The 25,194-nt window shown below is 36.2% G+C and overlaps 1 protein-coding gene across 4 annotated transcripts in view; it reads right to left on the reverse strand.

The window, feature by feature from the left end:
• Positions 1-25,194, reverse strand: part of ZNF292 (zinc finger protein 292) — a 97,784-nt gene that overhangs the window by 22,809 nt on the left and 49,781 nt on the right. For all 4 annotated transcript variants that reach the window (XM_069598298.1, XM_069598295.1, XM_069598296.1 and 1 more), the window contains 3 exons: positions 18,008-18,162; positions 17,742-17,820; positions 15,310-15,445 (listed from right to left, as the gene is read on the reverse strand). In XM_069598298.1, the coding sequence (XP_069454399.1) occupies positions 15,310-15,445; positions 17,742-17,820; positions 18,008-18,162 (370 nt within the window). The remainder of the gene's footprint in view (positions 1-15,309; positions 15,446-17,741; positions 17,821-18,007; positions 18,163-25,194) is intronic.

The raw sequence follows: 25,194 nt of genomic DNA on the forward strand, positions 1-25,194 counted from the left end.
CATATGTGTATATGTGCAGTCCCTCAGTTGTACCTGATTTTTTGCAATCCCATGGACTATACAGCCCGCCAGTTTCCTCTGCTCATGAACTATTCCAGCCAATACTGAAGTGGGTTGCCATTTCCTACTCCAGGGCATCTTACCAACCCAGGGACTGAACCTGTCTCTCTTGGCATTTCCTGCGATGGCAGGAGGATTACTTATATGGTAACCACAAAAGGATGTTTGGATATTCTAGAAGATGAAATTCAACTAATATTGTGTTCAATTCTGTTGATGTATTTTTCATTTTAAAAGGTGAAGTCTGAGCATGCATGCTCAGTTATGTCTGACTCTGTGTGACCCCATGGATTGTAACCTGCCAGGCTACTCTATCCATGAGATTTTCCAGGCAAAAATACTGGAGCAGGTTGCCATTTCCTCCTCCAGGGGATCTTCCTGACCCAGGGGTGGAACTCGCATCTTCTGTGGCTCCTGCACTGCAAGTGGATTCTATACCACTGAGCCCTCAGGGAAGCCCTATCTTGCCTTAGTAGGTGTCTTAAGACAAATTTAAATTATCTACTGAAAAATAAATAAGGGGTTGGAGGGTAGTCTGCTGAAAGTTCTCTAGGTTTTAAAAGTATCAACCAATAAACCTCAACACTTGCTTAAGACCCGCTAATATATAATAAATATTCATTCTGTTCAAACTTTGAATTTCTGAGTGCTTGTCTGATCAACTACAAGGAAGAATTTAACTTTTTCCCTAATTTGTGAAGGAGATTTTAAAATTTAACAAACACAAATTTAAACTTTTCCCTAAGTTTTCTTTACCAGGATGAAAATGGTGCTTAAAAATTTACTTAGTGATGGCTAGCCGACAACCTTTGGAAGGCTTTCAAGTGATAAAATTTTATATGCCCTATAAATAAAACACAAGATTTCTCAACTTGTGAAAGGACTGGAAAATATGTCTAGGAAGTAATTTGTGGGTTAAAACATGGAAAATAAAAGATGTTCTTCCTCTCTGTAAATAAACTTTGCTACCATTTAGTAACTTTAGCTCTAACCATACTCACTATGAAAATATTCTTCTATAAAATAGTATGATCAAAGCTCCTCAGTATTAAAACCATGAGCACATAAGCAATTTAATATAGGATCCCAAATTTCATCCTTTTCTTGAAGTCTAGATCTTATTCCTGCTACTCTCTATTCTTTGCACATTAAACTACACCAAAAAAAAAAAAATAAAGTATAAAGACTAAACACAGATAAATGACACTATCTGTATAACCCTCTGGTACCTCTGACAGTATGTCTGGGCATTACTTTTCTTTTCAATATCACATGATTCTGTTAGGACAATTACACTGCAAATACCTTTTCATAGTTTAGCTCAATAGCCAAAACAAAATCTGTAAAGATTTTCAATGAAAACATTAAGGAAATAAGAATTTTTTAAAAGTTATTCTGGCTATAAGTTACGGACTTTAAGAAACAGCCTGAGGTTCCAGGAAACACTAGTGGTAAAAAGCCTGGGAATTATTTCACATACTCCCACAATAACTCATACTCAGCAGAACTCTGAAGATCATAGCGAAGAAATTATTTAAAGGTGGCAACTTTTAAATGAAACTAATGATAATCTTAATAGAATTTCAAACAGTCCTTAAAATCTCAAAGAGCAGCATGTAGCTAGAATGAAATTATACAAAATAATTTCTGTACTAACTCAAGTAGAGTAGAATATGTTACTATACATTTCAAAAACATACTTGTGTGTGTGTTTTTAAACAATCGGAAACCATTGCCACACTTAGCGCAAAACAGATTTCAAAGAAATACAGAATATTAGAGCAGAAGGAGCTTTATAGATCATTTTATCCAGCTCCATCATTTGGCAGATGAGTAAACTGAGGCTCACAGAAGGCAAATGACCTCCCAGGGTCATAAAACCTGTTAACAATACAACCGGGACCAGAAGCAGACCAGTCTTGCAAACTTCACCTTAACACAGTGATGCAAAGAGAAAAAGAAAATTCTTCTTTAGCTAGTGTGCCTACTACTTGTTAGAATAGCACTTTAAGTAAAAGAGCTGTGAAGTAGCATTTGTTTTCAGAGGAAAGTAATTATGTATTCTGAAGCTCAAGGTTCAAATGGATCAAAAGTAGATTACATTTAATGCTCTATTCAGAACCTCCCCCTTAGGGGAGGGAAACTCACTCCCCATAATCCCCCTTCTCCTTCTCCATTTTCCTTTTACCTGCTTTCCTTCCCTCATTCCTCTATATGCTTCTCTATTTCTCTCCACTCCAGGACATGTTTTCCTTACAAAGTTATAACAGCACATCAAAGATTATCAGACTCTTGAAAAAAAGCTTTATCTTTATCCTTAAGTAGCTAGTCACATCAAATTTCACTCACTACCCTGCTTTAACCCACCTCCATCCCAGAAAACTATAAAATACATGGAATTTTACTTGGGTAGCCTTTTTATTTATTTTCTGTGTATTTATGTACTTGGGAGGAAAAAGCAGGTTTTACTACATTCCACCCTATCAAGAGATCTGGATGACCTACAATGGCAATGTAAATGAGTGATTGTCAGTTCAATTAAAGTAATAATGGCCTTCTTTCCATAAAATGCCATTTACATAATAGTAAAAAGAAAAACATGAGAGATAATTTTTAAACTATTACAATATGTAAGTTGAATATTTGTGATAAATCTTTATATAAATATTAGCTGATCATGTACCATACACCAAAATTTAGGACGAGGTCCTGGATTCCCCCCAAAGTGGAGTCAAATCTATTTACTGAGTGTCTATCTCCACATTCAGATTTGCACATAATTTCCCTTGCAGCATCTCCAGCTAGCTGTTTCACAATCATTTCAAACTCTGCATACAAAAATATCTATGCCACAATATGTGTTATAAAACTAAAAAGAACTAAAAGGTGGTATAAATATTTTCCTTTTCTGCCTTGTTCCTCCTTATACTAACCTACAACCCTGTCATACGATCCACCATACGATCCTGTCACTTCCAAACTCCTAACTACTTAATCCCATTCATTTTTCTCCACCTCTACACCTACCATTCACCCCCTTCTCTCAGATCAAACTGTTAATCTCCCAGACCACTCTGTTGCATTCTGCTAGTTTTTCTAACACATCTCCACTAGGACTCATGATGCTTCCCCCCCACCCACCCCTGAAGAACATACTCAACTCTCCTTTCCCAGTTAAAATCTCCAAGTGGTTTCCCCTTGTGTTCAAACAGTAAATTAAAAAATTCCCATCATAACTTTCATGAATCTGCATCACCTATTCCATTAAAATAATTTAGTTTCCCTTAAAATCAATTCAGCATTTGGGCAAGAAGTAAAAGGCATCCAAAATAAAAAGGAAGAAGTATCATCATCTGAATGCAGATGGCATCATCTTATAGGTAGAAAATCCTAAAGATTACACACACACATGCACTAAATAAATTTAGCGAAGTTGCAGGATATCAAAATCAGAACACAAAAACAAGACGCATTTCTACATGCTAACGATGAACAAACTGAAAAGGTAATTCAGAAAACAATTCCATTTATAACAGCAACAAAAAGAATAAAGTACTTAGTAGACCTGATCAAGAGAGTGAAATACTTGTACAGCGAAACCTATAAACACTGGGTGTGTGCTAAAAGTCGCTTCAGGCATTTCCAACTCTTTGCAACTCCATGGAGTGTAGCCTGTCAGGCTTCTCTGTCCATGGCCTTCTCCAGGCAAAAATACTGCAACAGGTTGCCATGCCCTCCTACAGGGAATCTTCCCAACCCAGGGATTGAACCCGAGTCTCTTTCGTCTCCTGCATTGGCAGGTGGGTCTTTTACCACTAGTGCCACCTGGGAAGCAAACAGCTAATTTGAATGAATTTGAATTCATGTCGCTCAGTCATGTTCGACTCTGCGACCCCATGGACTACAGCTCACCAGACTCCTATGTCCATGGAATTCTCCAGGTAAGAATACTGGAGTGGGTAGCCATTACCTTCTCCAGGGATCTTACCGACCCAGGAACTGAACCCAGGTCTTCCACACTGCAGGCAGATTCTTTACTGTCTGAGCCACCAGGGGAGCTCTGAAAGAAATTAAACATTACTGAAAGAAATTAAAGAAGACACAGGGAAATGCAAAGGAAACTCATGTTCATGGGTTTGAAGACTTACTGTGGTTAAGATGTCCAATAACCCAAAGCAAGCTATGGATTCAATGTAATCCCAACAAAACTGGAATGGCTATTTTGAAGAGAGAGAAAAATTGACCCTAAAACTCATATGCAATCTCAAGGAATCCCAAACAGCTAAAACAATTTTGAAAAAGAACAAAGCTGGAGGTCTCACACTTCCTCACTTCAAATGGACTACAAAACAATCTAAAGCGGCATAACAGGAATACAGGCAATGCAAGAGAATAGAAAAAGCTCAGAAATAAACCATCACTAAATGATCAAATAATCTTCAACCAGGTGGCAAGACCACTCACAATAGGAAATGACAGTCTCTTCAACAAATGGTGCTGGGTAAACTGGATATCCACATGCAAAAGAATAAAATTAAACCCTTATACCATATAAAAAATAAATTTGAAATGAATTAAAGACCTAAATATAATACCCAAAACTATAAAATTTCTAGAAGAAAACAATGGGGAGAAGCTTCAAGAACTGGACTTGGCAATGATTTATTAGATATGATACCAAGGGTTAGCCAAGAACAACAAAAAAGTAAGACTACGTCAAAGTTAACTTCCTACATCAAAGGACAGAATCAACAGAGTAAAAAGGCAACTTAAACAATGGGAGAGAATATTTGCAAATTACATATGCGATAAGAGGTTAATGTTTAGAATATATAAAGAACTCCTATAACTCAACAACAAAAATCAAATAATCCAACTGAAAATAGGCAAAGGACTTGAAGAGACACTTCTCCAAAAATGATATACAAATCAAAACTACAATGAGATATCACTTCACACCTGTCTCAGAATGGCTTTCAAAAACACAATAACAAAACAAAAAGAGAAAATAAATGTTGGTTGAAGATGTAGAGGAACTGTAACCTTTGTGCCCTATTGATAGCACTATAAAATGATACAACCTCTAAGGAAAACAGTCTAGAAGTTCCTCAAAAAATCAGAAACAGAACTACCATGTGGTGCAGCTATCCCACTTCTGGATGCCACAAAAGAAGTCAAAGGAGCGTCTCAAGGAGACATCTGCACTCCCGAGTTCACAGCAGCACTACTCACAAGGGCCAAGAGGTAGAAGTAATCCAGATGTCCATCAACAGGTGAACTGATAGATAAATGTGGCATATACATATAATGTAGTATTATCCACCTTTAAAACAGAAGGAAATTCTGTCACATGCCAACAACAGTTGTATTTGGAGGACATTATGTTAAATGAAATAAGCCAGTCAAAAAAAGGTAAATATGTAGTATGATTCCACTTATATGAGGTATCTAAAGCAATCAAAGTCATAGAAACAAAAAGCAGAACGTTGACTAACCAGGGACTGGGAGTGGAGTATGGGAAAAGGAGGGAGCTATTGTTTAAAATCATTTTTGCAAGTGATAAAATCTTTCTGCAAGATTAAAAAAGTTCTGCAGATAAGTTTCAATACAGTATGAACATACAAAACACTACTGAACTCTTACTGAACTGTACACTTAAAAAGGACTAAATGATACATTTTGTTTTTACCACAAGAAAAAATTGCCATAAAAAATCAATTCAGCATTATTAGTTCAAAAAATTCAAATTCAGAAATTTAATAAAAGCTTAGCACTTCCTTCACCCAACCTCTCACCCTTTCCTGAGAGAATAAGCTAAATTTCAAGAAACAGCATTTTCACTGAAGATTTCAGAAGTGCTTAAACTGCCTGCTTTGTCATTAAGCCTGAAACTTACGATTGTAACTGATTTTTGGCATGATTGATGCAAAACAGAATTTATATAAATTTTTAAAATTCCATGTTATAGATGAATCTAGTAAGGCTCTGGGCAATAGTGGAAGACAGAGGAGTCTTGTGTGCTACAGTTCATGGGGCTGCAAAGAGTCAGACACAACTTAGCAACTGAACAACAACAACAAAAGTAAGTATGTAACCATAAAATTTTCTTGTGGAATAAGATTTAATTATTACTATTACATTTAATTAAATTCTCACATCTTTATCCATGTAACATGATAATGAAATCAGACTCATTAGAACAAAACAATTAATTTTTCTAGGATGTTTAGAAAATCCAGTAAGTTTATGTTTTAAATCATTACTACTAAAAATAAAATATTGGTGGTCACCATATATCTAGTTATGTAACAGTAGAATATAATTAAGGTTAACAAAATGCAAAATAAAACATCAGTCTAGAATGGGAAAGTGAACACTTCTACAATTTTACTGCCGTTAAATTCCATCAGCTTAATTCTATCCAGAGTCACTGATCCTCAATAATCTAAGTAAAACCTAAACAGAGGGCAATCTAATTTAGCAGGGATTTTTAAAAATGAAATCCAAAATATTCCACTTATTTATTTTTTATTACAAGACAAGGTCAGTAAGAGCAAAAGAGAGAGAAAGCAAAAAAAATTTTTTAACTTAAAAAAAAAAAAAAGATAACCAAATAGAAATGTTAGGAGAACTGTATTTCTTAAGCTTACTTAATGTATCATCTACAAGATGTTCTTTTTAGTGATTTTGTATAAGAAATGTTTTAACACTCAAAAGAACCGTCAACATATTTAAGTGTAGGTTTCAGAATCACCCATTTTGGTATTCTATACATAGAATATACATGTGAAGATACACACAGGCCCATAAAAAATACAGGAAAAGTTTCAACAAGTCAAAAGAACTAGAGATTTCTATCTGAAAACAAATTCAGCTGCATGTAATCAGATCTGGCCTCATTTTATCTGTTCTCTTCCTTTAAAATATTATTACATCGTAGATATGCTAATATCTGGCAAACCAAGCAGCATGTTTTTCCTGTTTATTTTAAAAGGCAAAGTTTATTACTGAAATAAAGACTTATTTTCTCACAAAGCTCTGAAGGATTTATAAGAACTGTGGAAAATCTTAAGCTTTAGAAATTTCCTTTGAAAACCAAGGAGTTCAAAAAACATAAAATGAACCCCAGGGCTTAGGATTCAAGAAAGAACTGGCAAGCTGAATAAAAACACAATTTATGCAACTGCAAATTATTCTAAAATAGAAGGGAAAGGGCTGAAGGAATTCAGTGTAACTGTTAGTAGGGAGCTCTTTCAAAGTTTAGATTTTATAATAATGGCATATACAAAAAAAGAAAAAACAGCAGGCTCAGGACCAAGGATGCATACACCAGGACTGTCAGCACCTAACCTATGCAAACTGTTATTAAAAAGATGACCCCTAGCTTACCAACTGGACTGCCCTGGTGGCTCAGTGGTAAAGAATCTGCTTGCGACGCAATCTCCTAGAAAAGTAAGTGGCAACTCACTTTAGTATTCTTGCCAGGGAAATCCCATGGACAGAGGCACCTGGAAGGGTATAGTCCATGGGATCGGAAAAGTGTTGGACACAACATAGCAACTAAACAAGCGTGCCAAATAAGCTGAATATGATCAAATTGGGTTTGATTATTCATTATTTATGATGACAGAGAGAATGGTGGGTCTGATAATAACCTTTAGATTGAAAAAGATAGAACAATGGAGCAAATGGAAACAGGTGGGAAAATATAATTTTCAAAATGGGACTTGAGGTACATTTTGCAAACTGTAGACTGGAGGAATAAATGTATTCCTAAGAGTCTTAAAATTAATACATTAGAAATATGACTGTTAAGAACCAAGAAAGATTCATCAAACATAAATTAGGTTACACTTCTACAAAATTTATCTCAAAATGTATCACAGACCAAAATATATAACACAAAACTATTAATATGATACATCCAGGAGATAAAGTAAAGCGAAGTTGCTCAGTCGTGTCCAACTCTTTGCAACCCTATGGACTGTAGCCTGCCAGGCTCCTCTGCCCATAGGGGTTTCCAGGCAGGAACACTAGAGTGGGTTGCCATTTCCTTCTCCAGGGTCCAGGCGATAAGAGGAGAAAAATCTATATGATCTTGGGTTTGGTGATTATTTTTAGATAAAACAACAAAAGCACAATCCATGAAAGTAAAAAAAATAAGTTGGACTTTATTAAAATTTAAAACTTCTGCCCTCTGCAAGGCACTGTAAAGAAAAACAAGTCACAAGGTAAATGAAAATATTTGCCAAACTCCTATCTGCTAAAGGACCTGTATCAAACTATAACAACAAAAAGGAATAGTGGATGACCTAGAGATTATCATACTGAGTACGTCAGAGAAAAACAAATATCATGATATCGCTTATATGTGGAATCTAAAAAAACAGAGTACAAATAAACCTATTTACGAAACTAGAACAGTCACAGATACAGAAGACAAACTTACAGTTACCAAGGGGGAAAGATGGGGAGATAAACTGGGAGATTGGGATAGACATATACACTCTACTATACATAAAATAGATAAATTAAAAAGAACCTACTGTATAGCACAGGGAACTCTACTCAATACTCTGTAACGACCTACATGGGAACAGAAGCTAAAAACGGTGGCTATATGTATATGTATGAATGATTCCCTTTCCCGTACAGCAGAAACTAACACAACATTGTAAATCAACTATACGCCAGTAAAAAATTAAAAGAAAGAAAAAAGAAAAAAAACGCAACTAAAAAGCAAAAGATATAAACAGATCCTTCTCCCAAGATATACAGATGGCAAATATTCACGTGAAAAGATGTTCAGTATCATCTGTCTGTACAGAAACACAAATTAAAGCAATGGAATATCATGACACACATATTAGAATGGCTAAAATTCCCAAAATAGATAAAAGCAACTACCAGTGAGAATCAAGAACAGCATGCAGAGTGGTATAGCTTGGCAGCTTCTCACAAAGCAAAATATACTCTTACCACATAACCTAGCAATCTTTCTCCTAGGTATTTACCCAACTGATCTGAAAATTTATCCACGAAAACTTGTATGCAAATATTTATAGCAGTTATACTCATTAATGCCCAAAACTGGTAGAAAACAAGATGTCTTTTAATAGGTGAATGGATAAACAAACTGTGGTGGTTAGTCAGCAACTTTTTTTTGAATGAGCTAAGAAGTCACTCTAATACATACATAAATGTTACATGCATATTTTTAAATGAACGAAGGTAGACTGAAAAGTCTATAAATTACTGGATAAGTAATTTTCATCTGTTCAGGAGAGGGTTGAACAGGTGAAGCACAGTTAATCTTTTTTAGGGCAATGAAACTATCCTGTATGATACTATAATGGAGGACACATGATAATACGCATTGGTCAAAACCCAAACAACTTTACAGCATGAAGAAGGACTCCAAAGGTAGGCAAATTTGAAAATATGATTTAGGAGGTTGCAAAGCCAGGATAGACTGTAAATATGGCAAAAGATTCTGTCTTATAAAGGTAATGAAAGAACTTCACTGAAAGAGATGGGAGAACGGGCTGCTCACCTAACTTGGGATAAGAGGAGTCAGTACGAATACGGAAGGAGGAACTGTGTACACTGATAAAAGTTGTTTCCCACAGGGGCACAGGTTATCAATTCTGAAATCGCTATACATACACTAGGAGGAAGTAAGTAGTGACATACGGATGTTTAAGTAACATATGGATGGTCTATGGTGAAAGAAGCAAGTCTGAAAACGCTATATACTGTATAATTCCAATTATACGACATTCTTTTAAGAGAAGGTCAGAATGATCCAGGTGCTATAGATTAGAGTTGGAGACATCTGTATAAACTCTCACATTTAGTTTAATATAGACACAACTGGTTACATATACAAACATTTATAAATACGTGTACACACACAGATTAATTATACCTACATATATTTTTTTACTCTGTCTGCTGAGAGTTCCTGGAGGCAATGACACCTCGGTAGCAATGAGCACAACCAGTTGCCAGGGCTTGGTTCCTAACACTATTCTCCACTGAAAGGAACTAAGGTTCCTTGGAGAAACAGCTGATTCTAGGACTGGGGCAAGAGATACACAGAATAAACCTGGAGCATCTTGTAGAAACAGAAAACAAGGAAGTACTTAAACAAAAGCATAACCCACAACCATGGGGCTATGTCAAAGGGACAGAGAAGTTAACTTGAAGAGTTTCCAGTGGCCAAAGCTGAACAATTTGATAAACAAATAGTGTTGGATTATCACCAAAGCATAAAGTAAATATCAGTGAGTCCATACTAATTAAACAGATAGATATGGAAGAAAAGACAAATCTCGGGCTTCCTTGGTGGTACAGTGGTTAAGAATCTGCCTTGCAATGCAAGCAATTCCAGTTCGATCCTGGTCTGGGAAGATCCCACAATTAAGTGCAGGTGCCACAACTAGTGAGCCCAGGCACTGCAACTACTGAAGCTGGCAAGCCTAGAGCCAGTGGTCTGCAACAAGAGAAGCCACAGGAATGAGAAGCCCACACACCACAACAAACAGTGGCCCCCACTCACCGTAACTAAGAGAAAGCCCGAGGGCAGTAATGCAGACCCAGAGCAGTGATTGCTTCGGCACCACACATAACGAAGACCTACCACAGCCAAAAAATAAGTAATCTTTAAAAAAGAAAAGACAAATTGCCTGTGGAGAACTCCAAACAATCTGTGTAGATACTGCCTCCTCAAGGAGGTAGAGCTTAACCCGCCAACTCATAAGTGTGGGCTGCATATGGTAACTTCTTTCCAAAGAGTACAGCATGGAAAGGTGGAAAAAGAGCAATCTCACGGTGGAAAGACCTGAAAAACGCACTATCTCAGCCAGGTGACCAAGGTTAATACCAACAGTGAAGAGGTCACATTGGTTATAGGCAGCTTTGGTATGATGACCATGGCACTGAACCTCAGTGATCTCCCTCCCCTAAACGCATAAGCCAAGGACTAATCACGTGAGCAACATCAGACAGATCCCAACTGAGCAGAGTTCTACAATACTCTTCAAAGCTGCCAAGGTCATCAAAAACAAAGAAAGTCTGAAAATACTATCATAGTAAGGAGACATGATGACTAAATGTAATGTGATATCCTGGATGGGATCCTGGAACAAAAGGACAATAGGTAAAAATCAGGGAAATCTGAATAAGGTATAGACTTTAGTTAATAGCAAAGTATTGATATTGGGTTATTAATTGTGACAAACAGATCATACTAATAATGTACAATACTAATAGTTGGGAAAACTAGTGTGGAGTATTTAGTTCATTTAAAATATGATTAGGTCAGGGACTTCCTCGGTGGCCCAATGTTTGACACTCCACCTTGCAATGCAGAGGACATGGGTTCAGCCTTCTTGGGGGGAACTAAGATATCAAATGCCAAGGAGCAAGTAAGGTCCTGCACCACAACTACTGAGCCCACACACTCTGGAGCCCTTGCACCACAACCGGAGCCCGTGAGCAGCAGTGAAAGACCTCGCATGATGCAATGAAGATTCTGTGCACTGCAACCAAGACCAGACGCAGTCAAATTAATAAACAAAAATATTTTTTAAAACATTAATGCCAGACTAACCTCAATAGTAAACAATCTTACTTAATAAAACTCTAGCCAAATACTTCTTGTGGCCTCTCATCATAGTGTCACTACAGACAAAAAGGAAAGCCATGGACCAGACACAAGGAAACAGGCATATGTGATGAAACAACCATAATCAAAAGGGCACTGGCTAAAAGACTAGAAGGAAACAAGAAAATTTCTCTAAGTATCCCAGGGGCTAGGTGTTTGGGTATGACCTTTTTAATGGTCATTATCAAGAACCTGGATGCCAACATACTGTATGCTAATAATATCTGCTTAAACTTGGAAAGACAAAACCCTTGAACTAACAAAACCAAGATTTAACATAATATGGACAAGCTGCAGAGGCAGAATGGATTTAACACAGTGAAATTTAAAAAAAGAAAAAAAGGGATACTTTGTATGCCAAAATACTATGTATAAAAATGCAAATAATTTGAGTAGCTTTTTTTTTAACTTTTTGGTGATTTTAGTAACCTCACTGAGTTTCGAGAATGATAAGGTCATCCAAAAAGGTGATGTCATCATAAGTCACACTAAGATGAAGAGGATGGAAGTGCCTATGACTTCAGAGCTGGCCAGATCGTATTTGGGGTTCACGTTAAGTTTCGAGAATTACACATGAACAACAAACAAAATACACTGAAGTCAGAAATCATGCCTGTAGACTAAAAATCATGCCACACCAGGACAGCTTTTAGCCCCTTCAGAGGGATTTGTACTCTTACGTATGCATGGCCTTATGGGTAGCACTAGATGCAAAAGAGAGCAACTCTAAGCACATAGTTTTTCACATTTTACACAATAAAGATTATCTAATAGCAGCTATAAATGGAGTGAATTACATAGTTACCATTCTCTGTAAGTATTCAAAAACTGGCCCATTCATTTTACCAGTGAGTGATGTTTTAGAAGGGAGTTAAAATTGAGTAAAAAATAAGTGATTATTCAGTGCCTTTCCAATTTTGAGATGCTAACTAAAGAAAGGCACAAGTAACATGTAAGCCTAAAGTTCCTGTGATATTCAAGGGCATCAACTTGAGTTATACTGGTTTAACTATCAGAGTTACATTATTCTAGGATGCTAAAACCTTAAACGGAAACCAGCATTTTTAATTGAGTCCCATACACCCTCAATCCCTAAATCAAAGAACATTTGTTGGTTTTAGCTGGGCTTTGCATGTGTGTTGTCACAACCAACGCTTTGCAATCCCATGAACTACAGACTGCCAGACTCCTCTGTCCATGGGGATTCTCCAGGCAAGAATACTGGAGTGGGCTGCCGTTCCCTTCTAGGGGCTCTTCCCAAACCAGAAATCAAACCCAGATCTCCTGCCTGCACTGCAGGTGGATTCTTCACCACTGAGCCACCTGGCTTTAGCAGTTCTAAAATTAGTCAATAAAAATTAGCTATTTAAAATAAATCAGAATTAAGTCAATTATCCATTGTTCAAATACTACATCAAAACTTCAAACGCTTTGCTATAAACAAACTAATGAATATAGCCTATTACAGTGTACCTACTGCTGGCAGAGCTCTAGCTCTTCTTATCAAACCTGCCATAGGCCAGTGTAGGTTAAACCAAGGGTTTGGATGTATCATATAAAAAGCTGAAAGTTCCACATGCTGTACAACTGCCCAATTTGAAAATGTAAATAAATTAGTGTATATGTGTAAAATGTTAATTACTTCAACATATAGTTCAAGTCTATGTGATTACCCACAGAGTAACTCCCGTCAAAGAAGTAGTCTAAGTAACAGGGCCAAATAAAGATTATAGCTGCACAGTCTCTCAGTCATATAACATCTCTCTGGTTACCTCACGAGTCATATTAAAATCTGGCTACCTACAGTCTATCTGCTACTGTAGAAACTGGTTTTGCTTTATAGCCCAAATTATTCCAGTAGCTATGCCAGGTAAGGATCATGAAATAAAGTAGCACAGAGATGGGCAAAGACATTTGTTACAGAGACAATGTTAGGCACATTGAAACAAGTAAAGACACTGAGTACATTTCTTTTAAGGTAAATTTTAAATCTCTGCTAAGGTAAAAGTTCTATTTTTCTGCATTAGCACAATGTGTGAGTTTGGCAAAGATGCTCTTCAGAAACTGACAACAGAAAAAAGGAGTTAAATCTTTATTTAAGCTAGATGTGATTTTATTTTATTAGGCTGGGTGCAACATGGCATAATATAAAAAGGACAGAGCTGGGGACCTCACTTCGATTCCCAGCTCTACTTCATATCACTGGCAATGTGACACAGAAAAGACAACTAATCCTTCTGAGCCTGTATTTTCTCACCTGTAAAACAGGGACAAAAAAGATGCCACTTTTCCACAGGATCATCGTGAAGATTAAAAGAAACCATGCATATAGAAGCACATTTCAAACTGCAATAACCATACAATGGAACCTGGTATTATTATTAATATATTCTATCCAATACTTCTAAAGCTGAGAAGAGCGAAATGCAGAATTTAATTATAGAAATAAAAACACAGTGGTGGTAATATACTGGGGATAAAAAATAATACACCAAAGGCAAAAAGCCCCTAAGACTCTCAACCTTTAAATGTTGTTCTTATTTTAAATAACGAGGATCTATTTCTCTAAGGTCTAAGAATAATGTAACTAATCTATGGAAATACACCAAGGGCAGTAATACAAATAAACTTGCAGTGAAAGCCAAGAAACAGATAACACTGCTAAAACTATCCAGAAAGCTGGGGAAATGTTAAGAGAGGAGTCCGGTAGGAACAATCAGCTTGATGAGAAGTTTGAAGATTAGCTGAGAAGTCTTTTGGTAAATATTGAAGTACCAGAAGAGTGAATAAATGATGAATTTACTTCTTTCTTCAGAAATTGCTATCACATAGCAAAATGCCTAAGCTTTGCCATCAACCAACATGAAAAGCGACAATAAACAATGGAAGAAGCTTATTTATTTCTCTAGTTAAATACCTTGGGAAAACTTACGGTGAAATCTGAGCACTCTCCTAAATAATCTCAAGAAAATACCAAAGATAATATGTGCTCTTCTTCACAGCACATACAGTTTTTGAACTCTGAACATTAAGTGTTATACATATTAGTGATTTAGCCATCTATCTAGTAGGATAGCTGTCAGTTTGAGTTTAACTGGGATCTTTATTGCCTAAGCTCATATAATAATAACAAAGCAGGATAAAATAGGTCTGAGAAAAAACTGTTTCAGAAAGAGTACTAATCTTAGAGGCAGAAGGCTTTAGAGTTACTAGCATTAATTTCTTATCTATTTTGAGAAAAATCGTTTCGCTACCCTACTTTTGCTTCTCCGTCTGTCAAGTAAGTTATCAAATATAAGCTAGATTGCCACCTGTCAGATGTTACAGAGGGAATTCCTCTGATAAAATAATGTTGAGAAAAAAACTTGAGTTTCTCTGTTACCCTAAGGTTACATAATCCTATAAATACATCTTCCCCCAATTAAAAAAAAAAGGTGAAGGGCCTCAAGCACCTCATATCAAACTTAAACAAAATGGTCCTTCTTGGAATATTCTGGGATTATAGCAAAACAATTTTAAGTACTTATTTTCTCTAGTCTAATGATTCTTTTTTCTTTCTCTCTTCTCTCTAGAAAATTTACCTTTATCCTTATCCAATGGTTCCTGGGAAAGAATAGTGCACAGTACCGGGTTTTTCCACACCCCAGTCTCTTGAGCTAGAGTAGCTAAAAAATGCAATTCACAGCTGCCATTCTCCATCAGCTTTTCATGAGCTACCTATAAATATTAAATAAACATCCAAAGAATTACAACAGATTTTCAAAAGCAAGCTTATCAGCCTTTAAATATAATACTAAACTTTTGAAAAATAAGACTTTAATCTTAAAATTTTCATGTCACATTACAAAGTGCTGCATCCTTCTCGTTTTTAAGATGAATCTCAAGAATAAGAATTATACTAATTATAAATTTTAAATAAATAAAATATATTTCTAGAAATAAGTTCATATTATTTTTCCCCCAAGATCTAAACCAACAGCAAAGTTATTTCTCGAGGAAGCTATCAGAATATCCATACCATGAAAGACCTTACACATTTTATATCCTCTGTTAGTAAAAAAATTTTCCAAAAATCTTCTACCATTAACAGATGACAAATTTACATCAAAGCCTAAATGACAACTTATATACACGTATTTCAATAAAAGGGACTTATGAAAACAACTAAATGTATGACTTTTCATACATCTGTAACACTGCATAGTCTTAGCAATATCCTATTAAAGCTGACACTGAGCCCTGCTTACTCGTTTCCAAGTGTTCGTGCAACTGGCATGTTTTTCAGGCCACAAAAGACCAACAATTTTAATTCAATTCAGAAAATGTTTACTGAGAATTTCTGTGGGCAAAGTTCCAGGGAAGAGAGCAACTAGTCCCTGCATTTCTGGGGCTTATCCTCTAGGAGGGTAGAGAAATGTTGAGTTAAAACACAGGCAAAATAAAATAAATGTAGTTAAGCCAGCATAAAATAAGAAGCTCTGAAATGAAAGCAAAGTGTCATGGAAACTCTTAAAGCTCATGCTGTATTTGTATTAAAAATTTATTCCTCAAAACCATAAAAATCTCACTGAAACAAGTTCAAGTGTCTTAAGATTTTTTTTTTTTTTTTGAGCAACTGCTGAGAGCTACCATACTGGAATTTAGTTATTTCCTTCTCATTAATCCACATGAAAAAGTATCAAGTAGTGCTACTGTTTCAAAAAGGAAAGTTTCAAAGTTTACCTTATGTTGACAAACAAAATTAGTATGAGGAATTCAGTAGAATATTTGCATATAAACTATCTACTTAATTAATTCTGTGGTAGAGTATATGTGAGTACCAAACTACGAAAATAGTTCTGAAACAATCATTTACCTAAAAATAACCACTTGCTGGGGGAAAAAATCCTGAGACACAAGTTACTGATATGCTGAAGTAGAAACTGCATGATCAAAAAGTTAGTTGCAATGTGACAAACAGGACAAGACACTTTCAACAGTTATTAAGTATCTACTATACGTAGAATAAGACACTTTCAACAGTTATTAAGTATCTATATGTGTAAAATACTATGTGAAATCCTATGGTATAAAGACATGAATCCTATCTTCAAGAATTTTGTACTAGACATAGATTTTAATGTTTAATATTAAAATAGAAAAGTTGACTTTTCTGCCTAACTATAGTTTATTTCACATGCTTCTAAAATCTGAGACTAATCTACTTTTATATTTCTTCTATGGAAAAACATAAGGCCAAAAGGTATTTTAAGAACTCTGGCTAGAGTAATAGAGAGACAACTATACTTTCTGAGATTAGCTGGCAGGAACATTCTTTTAAACTAACCAATTAATCAAAATTTACTTGAAGCTATAATATATCCAGCACAATCTCGTGCTTAAGCAAAATTTAGTATTCTTGTAATACTCCAAAACAACTAAGTGCTAAACTATGCAGTACTTTTAAAAGTAGAATAACAGCACTAAGTAAAAGAGATAAAGCATGTGTTTTCAGATACAGGAGAAAAAGTATGGGCTATGGAATAAAGAATCTTGGTTCAAATTACTTCTCTGACATTAGCTGTATAAGTATAGGCCAATAAATACTGTAGAATTGAGCCTCAGTTTCCTCACCTTTAAAATGGGAGAAATATACCTACCCCCACAAAGTTTTCATAAGGATTAAATGAGGTATGTTAAATTCTTATAAAGCACACCACAATTTTCAGCAATTAAACTGTTTCTAAACACAAATGAGGGCATTTTCTTTTGTGTTCTTTTACTGCTGTGGCAAAGTTCTAATTATTTGATCTTAAAGAACTGTGCAATATTCAATCAATCTACTTAAATGTATATATTCATTTAATAAGCATCTTGAGTACTGACTATGTACAAGTCACCACTGTTAATAAGAACAGCAATTAATGTTTGTCATCACTTAAATCTTTTAAATTTTAACTAAATAATTTATTCAGAATAAAAAAAATCACCATAAAATATACCTATGTTAAATCTAGTAGGTAAATATTCTCACCTGCACCAGTGTCTGAAATTGCTCCCACTGCTTATCAGATAATTCAACAGGCAGACACAGCAAAAGTTCAACACAGCTTCTAAAAAAACAAGAAGTTGTAAGGATAGAAATAATTATTAAAATTTAAAGTAAAATAAGATAATTCTAATCTTATCAGTAGACTCTCTAAAACGAATCTATTTAAAATTAAACTATCATGATAAGACCTGAGATGCAGAGTTAAAACAAAAAGCTTAATCTTTTTATTTACTCAAAAGTTTACTCACAATGCCAAGCGTTCCAGAACCAAAGCTACATTTTCACATTCAGAGGTAAGATAAGGTCGGGCTTTAACGTAACTTTGGATAGCCACTGTGTATACCTCCAATAAAGGTAAAGGATCTTCTGAAGTTTTCCATTTCTCTGCATATTCAAGGAGTGTCTGTTTGGAAGGAATAATAAAAAGTATTCAATGTAAATCAAAATACAGCTTGACAAATCAACTGTTTTTCTTTCCTCCCTAGGAAATTTTGAATAACAACTTTATTTTATAAAAACAGAAAGCAGTTTATACTGATTAAAATATTAAAAGTAATAAAGCCATAATCCAGCAGCTCTTTGTAGGAGAAAATAATAGTGTTAATTCACCCAAAAATAGCATCATTTCATGAAGTCTGGTTTTAAATAGTGTAAGCCTTCTTTTCTATCTTTCTGAGTCAAAATGTCATCTTTCACCCCCAAATTTCAGAGATTTAAGTTATTTTAAAAAGATGTGTGGGCAAGTTATATTTGAGCAGAGATGCAGTGAAGAATTTCAAATATTTATGTTTTCTATTTTTCATGCAAAGAACATCTAACAATAAATGAATTACATTATGGCCAGAAAAGACACGAAGTATTTTCAGTTATAAAAAGTAATATTATTTGCATATTACGTTTATGACAAGTTTTATCATTAAAAAAATCAATCTAAAGATGTTCAACATACATAAAATCATTATTAAAGAATGATTATAAGTTCAAGAAATTTTTATAATAAAGTGCTTATTTTTTAAAATAAAGAACACTTTTCATTCCTTAATGAAGTAAAGAGTTCAAATATTTCACCTCATCAAAATTATTAAAAGGAAAATCAAAATGCTGTTTATCCTACAGAAGTAAGAAATGGAAGAAACTGGCAGCAGGAATTAGACACACACTTGTTCTACAACTATTAAAATAGTTAACTTACTAAAAACTATCTAAAAGGTTCTACAATTATGCTAAATGAAGTAGAACTCTAATTAAATGTTTTTCTAATATAGAAGATGCCACAATTAGTCTTTCTCACACTTCAAGGTTTAAGACTCATCAACACATGGCAAATTTGGGTGCTATTTCCTAGAAAAGAGGGCATCTTGAAGGAATACTCCATGAGGTCTTGCTTGTATCCTCTGGCATACAGAGGAAGCTTTTTAAAAATGTGCAAGGAGGAAAGTAGGAAGGACAGAATTATATTTTACTATCAAACACTCAAAAGAAAACTTATTACCTTGTCCTCTCTACAACCCTATAACTACTAGAAGTAGTAAGCCATCAGAGAGAATGAGGAAGAATAGAAAAGGTAATCTGGTGAACTGAAGAGCAACATATATTCCTAAACCCAGACCCTCTCCAAGTTGGACAGAAGTACAAATTACCTGAAGGCCTAGTACTTGGAACTGGCACGTCAAACAAGAGCAGTCTTGTGGGATTGAGCCTTTTACCTGTGCAGTGTGACCTAATTGAACTGAATTGTAGGACACCTATTTGATGTTAAGAGAGTTTGAGAAGCGGTACTGGAAAAAATACCACATGTTTATACAGTTGTCAGAACAAATCTCTCTCAATAGGACTTGGAAAAATCAAAACAAAACCTACCAATTGAATGGAAAAATCTGCATTCTGGAATTGTCTTCTGATTATCCCTCTACTTCTGGGAAGAAAACTCAGCGGACGTTCTGTGTCTAAAAAACGTTAAATGTGCAAATGTTTTCATGGTTGGTTTTAGTGTTTTCCTTGGTTATGCAGGAGACATAAGAGACTCAAGTTCGATCCCTGGGTCAGAAAGATCCCCTGGAGAAGGGAATGGCTACCCACTCCAGGATTCTTGCCTGGGAAATTCCACGGACAGAGGAGCCTGCTAGGCTACAGTCTCCAGGGTCACAAAGAGTCAGACACAAATGAGTGTCTAACACTTCATTTTGGTTATTTTATGATAGGATGATATGCTGCAGGATGACTTCACTCACACCTTCAAGGTTTTTGAAATTAACACCAACCATGAACAGTATGAAAAGGCAAAAAGATAGGACACTGGAAAGATGAACTTCCCAAGTCAGTAGGTGCCCAATATGCTACTGGAGATCAGTGGAGAAATAACTCCAGAAAGAATGAAGAGATGGAGCCAAAGCAAAAACAACATCTAGTTGTGGATGTGACTGGTGATGGAAGCAAAGTCCGATGCTGTAAAAAGCAATATTGCATAGGAACCTGGAATGGTAGGACCATGAATCAAGGCAAACTGGAAGTGGTCAAACAGGAGATGCCAAGAGTGAACATCAACATTTTAGGAATCAGCAAACTAAAATGGACTGGAATGCGTGAGTTTAACTCAGATGACCATTGTATCTACTACTGTGGGCAAGAATACTTTAGAAGAAATGGAGTAGTGATCACAGTCAACGAAAGAGTCTGAAATGCAGAATGTTCAATATCGCAGTAATTCAAGTCTATGCCCTGACCAGTAATGCTGAAGTTGAACAGTTCTATGAAGACCTACAAGACCTTCTAGAACTAACACCCCCAAAATATGTCCTTTTCATTACAGGGGACTGGAATGCAAAAGTAGGAAGTCAAGAGATACCTGGAGTAACAGGCAAATTTGGCCTTGGGAGTACAAAACTAAGCAGGGTAAAGGCTAACAGAGTTTTGCCAAGAGAACGCACGGGTCATAGCAAACACTCTTCCAACAACACAAGAGACGATGCTACACGTGGACATCACCAGGTGGTCAATAATGAAATCACACTGATTATATTCTTTGCAGCCAAAGATGGAGAAGCTCTCTCTAGTCAGTGAAAACAAGACGGGGCACTGACAGTGGCTCATATCATGAACTTCTCATTGCAAAATTCATACTTAAATTGAAGAAAATAGGGAAAACACTAAGACCATTCAGATATGACCTAAATCAAATCCCTTACGATTATACAGTAGAAGTAAACAGAGTCTGTGGAAAATTCTTAAAGAGATGGGAATACCAGACTACCTAACCTGCCTCTTGAGAAACCTGTATGCAGGTCAAGAAGCAACAGTTAGAACTGGATGTGGAACAAGACTGGTTCCAAATAGGAAAAGGAGTACGTCAAGGCTGTACGTTGTCACCCTGCTTATTCAGAGTACATCATGAGAAATGCTGGGCTGGGTGAAGCACAAGCTGGAATCAAGATAGCCAGGAGAAATATCAATAACCTCAGATATGCAGATGACACTACCCTTATGGCAGAAAGTGAAGAGGAACTAAAGAGCCCCTTGATGAAAGTGAAAGAGGAGAGTGAAAAAGTTGGTTTAAAATTCAACATTCAGAAAACTAAGATCATGGCATCCGGTCCCATCACTTCATGGCAAATAGATGGGGAAACAATGGAAACAGTAACAGATTTTATTTTTTGAGGCTCCAAAATCATTGCAGATGGTGACTGCAGCCATGAAATTAAAGGATGCTTGCTCCTTGGAAGAAAAGTTATGACCAACCTAGACAGTATATTAAAAAGCAGAGACATCACTTTGCCAACAAAGGTCCATCTAGTCAAAGCTATGGTTTTTCCGGTAGTCATGTATGGATGTGAGAGTTGGACTATAGAGAAAGCTGAGTGCTGAAGAATTGATGCTTTTGAACTGTGGTGTTGGAGAAGACTCTTGAGAGTCCCTTGGACTGCAAGGAGATCCAACCAGTCCATCCTAAAGGAAATCAACCCTGAATATAATTGGAAGGACAGATTCGTTGGAAGACTGAGGCTGAAACTCCAATACTCTGGCCACCTGATGCGAAGAACTGACTCACTGGAAAAGTCCCTGATGCTGGGAAAGATTGAAGGCGGGAGGAGAAGGGGGATGACAAAGGATGAGATGGCTGGATGGCATCACTGACTCAATGGACATGAGTTTCAGTAAACTCTGAGAGTTGGTGATGGACAGGGAGGCTGGGGATGCTGCAGTCCATGGGGTTGCAAAGAGTTGGACATGACTGAGTGGCTGAACTGAACTGATGCATATAATTCTTACTTCACCTAGCACCTGTCTCTCTACTGAAGATCATTAAATATTATTTCCTTTTTTCTGGAAAAAGAAGTTTATATGTCTAGGGAATTTCATGCCTGGCAAATGTTAATATGGGTTTGATCAAACACTTAGATTTCCCCTATTAGTTCTCTTGCAGTAATCAATCAATCTTGTAATAGTTTTAACTTTTCCTGGAAAAGAAAATAATGCACTGAGTTCCCAAAAGTTTTGAAATTATAAGATAATTATAAATTATCTTCCTTTTCTTGTCTTCCAATCAATCCCCTTCCAAAAAAACCCTTAAAAAACTACACATATCTGCATGTGTGTGTGTATATATATATATATATATATATCTACATTTTGCCCAGGCTCTACATTTCTTGATATATCTAGCTCTGCACGGGATATTTAATGTATTACCTTTTTTCCTTTACATAAGTGAATTCTACTGTCCTGAGGTGAAAAATTTCTTAACTTTAGTTATAACTAAAGATGAGTTATTTTAGGTATAACAGGGTCTGAAATGATGAGAAAAAAAACTGACAAGTCACAGAATGTTAGACCCGTAAAGCACCTTAAAACTTATATATTTTCACTTCATTTATAGATGAAGAAAGAGGAAGAGAAAGCAGAGTCTGGTGAAAAGCAAAGCTCTTAGGTGGCTGCTTAATGGTCTGGGACTAAATGTATTAATAACTGGGGAAAGGGTAGAAGAAAAGGATCACAGCAGATGATGAGATGGTATGAAAAAGAAAACTAATGACACGCTCATACTGATGACTTACAGGGGAGTAAGTTTCAAAGTTGGGTTAAAAAACAAATATCTATTTTTACAAAGCTACGAGTTTGATATTCAAACTGGTTAGTGTACAGATAGTAGAGCTTCTCTTGTTTCCCAAGACACTAAAATTAGTAGAACCACTGTGGAACTGGAAGCATTCCCAACATGACTGGCTAATAAATTACGCTTTCTTCAACTAAAAAAGTTATTTATAACTACTGCCTTAATGTATACAAAACCTTCCATTTCAGGCAGGAATTCCAGAATAATCATATTCTTTACGCATAATCAGAACAGATCTTAAAGATCACTTAATTTTGTTTTATGAAGCTGAGTGACCTGCAATTCGAATATTAACTGAATCAGTAATTAGCAAAGCCAGGTAGCCTCATTCTCTATGAAACATTCTGTCCACTCACATACTGTTGGTGGCAATGTCACAGAACTATAAATCTGTAGATTACTTTATTATTTCAATTATTCCTCCTAACTTTATGAGGTTATGGACTATTTATCCAATTTGCCAGCCATATTTCAGGTGAAAGTAAGAAAATCCAACTCAAAGCAGCAGAATCAGTAAGAAAAGTTTCCCACATAATAAGAAATTAAGAGGAAGGACAGGTTGTGGGACTGGTTAGTGCAGCAGCTCAACAATGTCTCCAAAGACCCATCTCTGCCTTCACTCTGCCATCCGGTGGTACTCCCACCCAATCCCCAGGTCTCAGCAATAACCAGAAGATGAGACCACCACTTCATGTTCATCTTTTTAAGGAACAAAGAAACCTTTTCCAGAAACCACAAGCCCAATTCTATCAGTAAAATTTTCCTCAGGTCTCAATGACCAGGATTTCATCACATGGCTATGGCAAAAATCACACAGCCATTGAGAGAAAATGGATACATGTAGATGTACGATTGAGTCCCTTTGCTGTCCACCTGAAACTATCACAACATTGTTAATCTGCTATACTCCGAAACAAAATAGAAAGTTAAAAAAAAAAACCCACACAGTATAAAGGAACTGCATGGTTGACTTTTAAACCAATCAAACGGCACTCTCCAAGGTTCCTATTTTAAAATAAAAATGTGTGAGCAAAATCAGGGTTCTATTAGAAGTGGGGAGGGCCTAAGCCTCACACTTTCGTTGTCCCTCCAATGATCTTATGTTCAAGAATGAGTAAGTCTGTGTGTTTGTGTGGTGCTTTTATATTTATATATATATATACAGAAATGAACAAAGATAAAAGTCATCGTGAACTGGTTTGGAAAGGCATATGGGAGGAAATTGTATAGAAGAGATAGGAAAAGAAATCTGTAAGTCTTCCTACAAGGCATGGACTGCTTCCATCAATGAGTAAACTATAAGTTTAGTAAGCAAATTTGAACCTGTGGTCTATGACGAATGGCTTCCTTGGCGCCTCAGACAGTAAAGAGGCCACCTGAAATGTGGGAGACCTGGGGTTGATCCCTGGGTTGGGAAGATCCCCTGGAGGAGGGCATGGCGATCTACTCCAGTATTCTTGCCTGAAGAAACCCCATGGACAGAGGAGCCTGGGTGGCTACAGTCCATAGGGTTGCAAAGAGTCAGACACAACTGAGCAACTAAGCACAGCCCAGCTTGAAGAATGACTGATGGAACTAAGGATCAGATGCTTAATGTGGAGAATAAACAGCATTTTCTGAATATTTACTATATACCAGACACTGTTCTTCAAGTTTTACATGTAACACCTATTACCAATTAGATAAATTACAGTCATATGCTGGTATTAAAATGGACAAAGGTATAAAATAAATAAGTCCTAAGATCACAGAACTAGACATAGAGAGGAGATTCAAACCTTAGTAGTCCGACTTCAGAGCCCGAATTCTCAAATACTATGCTCTACATTTCTAGAAAAATAAAGCGCTGATTCAGAGCCAAAGTAACAGATCTGAAGACTTGTCACACAAAACAAGAGTTTTACTCTTATTCTTTCTGGTCTCACAGGATAAACCAAGACCACTAGCTTAAAGTTTTAAGATAAATCTCTGCTTCCTATCAGACTGACCATGCAACAGAGTTAACCAAAAATCGAGCAGGTTGGCCTCCTGGGACAGGTGGATCTATCACTGAAGTTAACCAAGCAGGAGCAAAATGGCTCTGAGTTTAGAATGCAATAAATAAAGGAGCCATACTTAGGAGACACATTCCATCATGCCAAGAGAGACTATACTAGTGGGGATGAGGGGGGAGTCCCTAAACTGGTGATTCACAGACGTTTTGACTCATGGGCATATTATCTAAAAATTATTTTAGCTTCTAACATTTAGCAATCGTAAGTTTACAGAGAATTTGGACCTCTAACTTTTCTAACTTGGAAAATTTGGAGTCCTTGGGCTCATATT

This window comes from Ovis canadensis, chromosome 8, assembly GCF_042477335.2.
Source record: "Ovis canadensis isolate MfBH-ARS-UI-01 breed Bighorn chromosome 8, ARS-UI_OviCan_v2, whole genome shotgun sequence".
Lineage (NCBI taxonomy): Eukaryota > Metazoa > Chordata > Mammalia > Artiodactyla > Bovidae > Ovis > Ovis canadensis.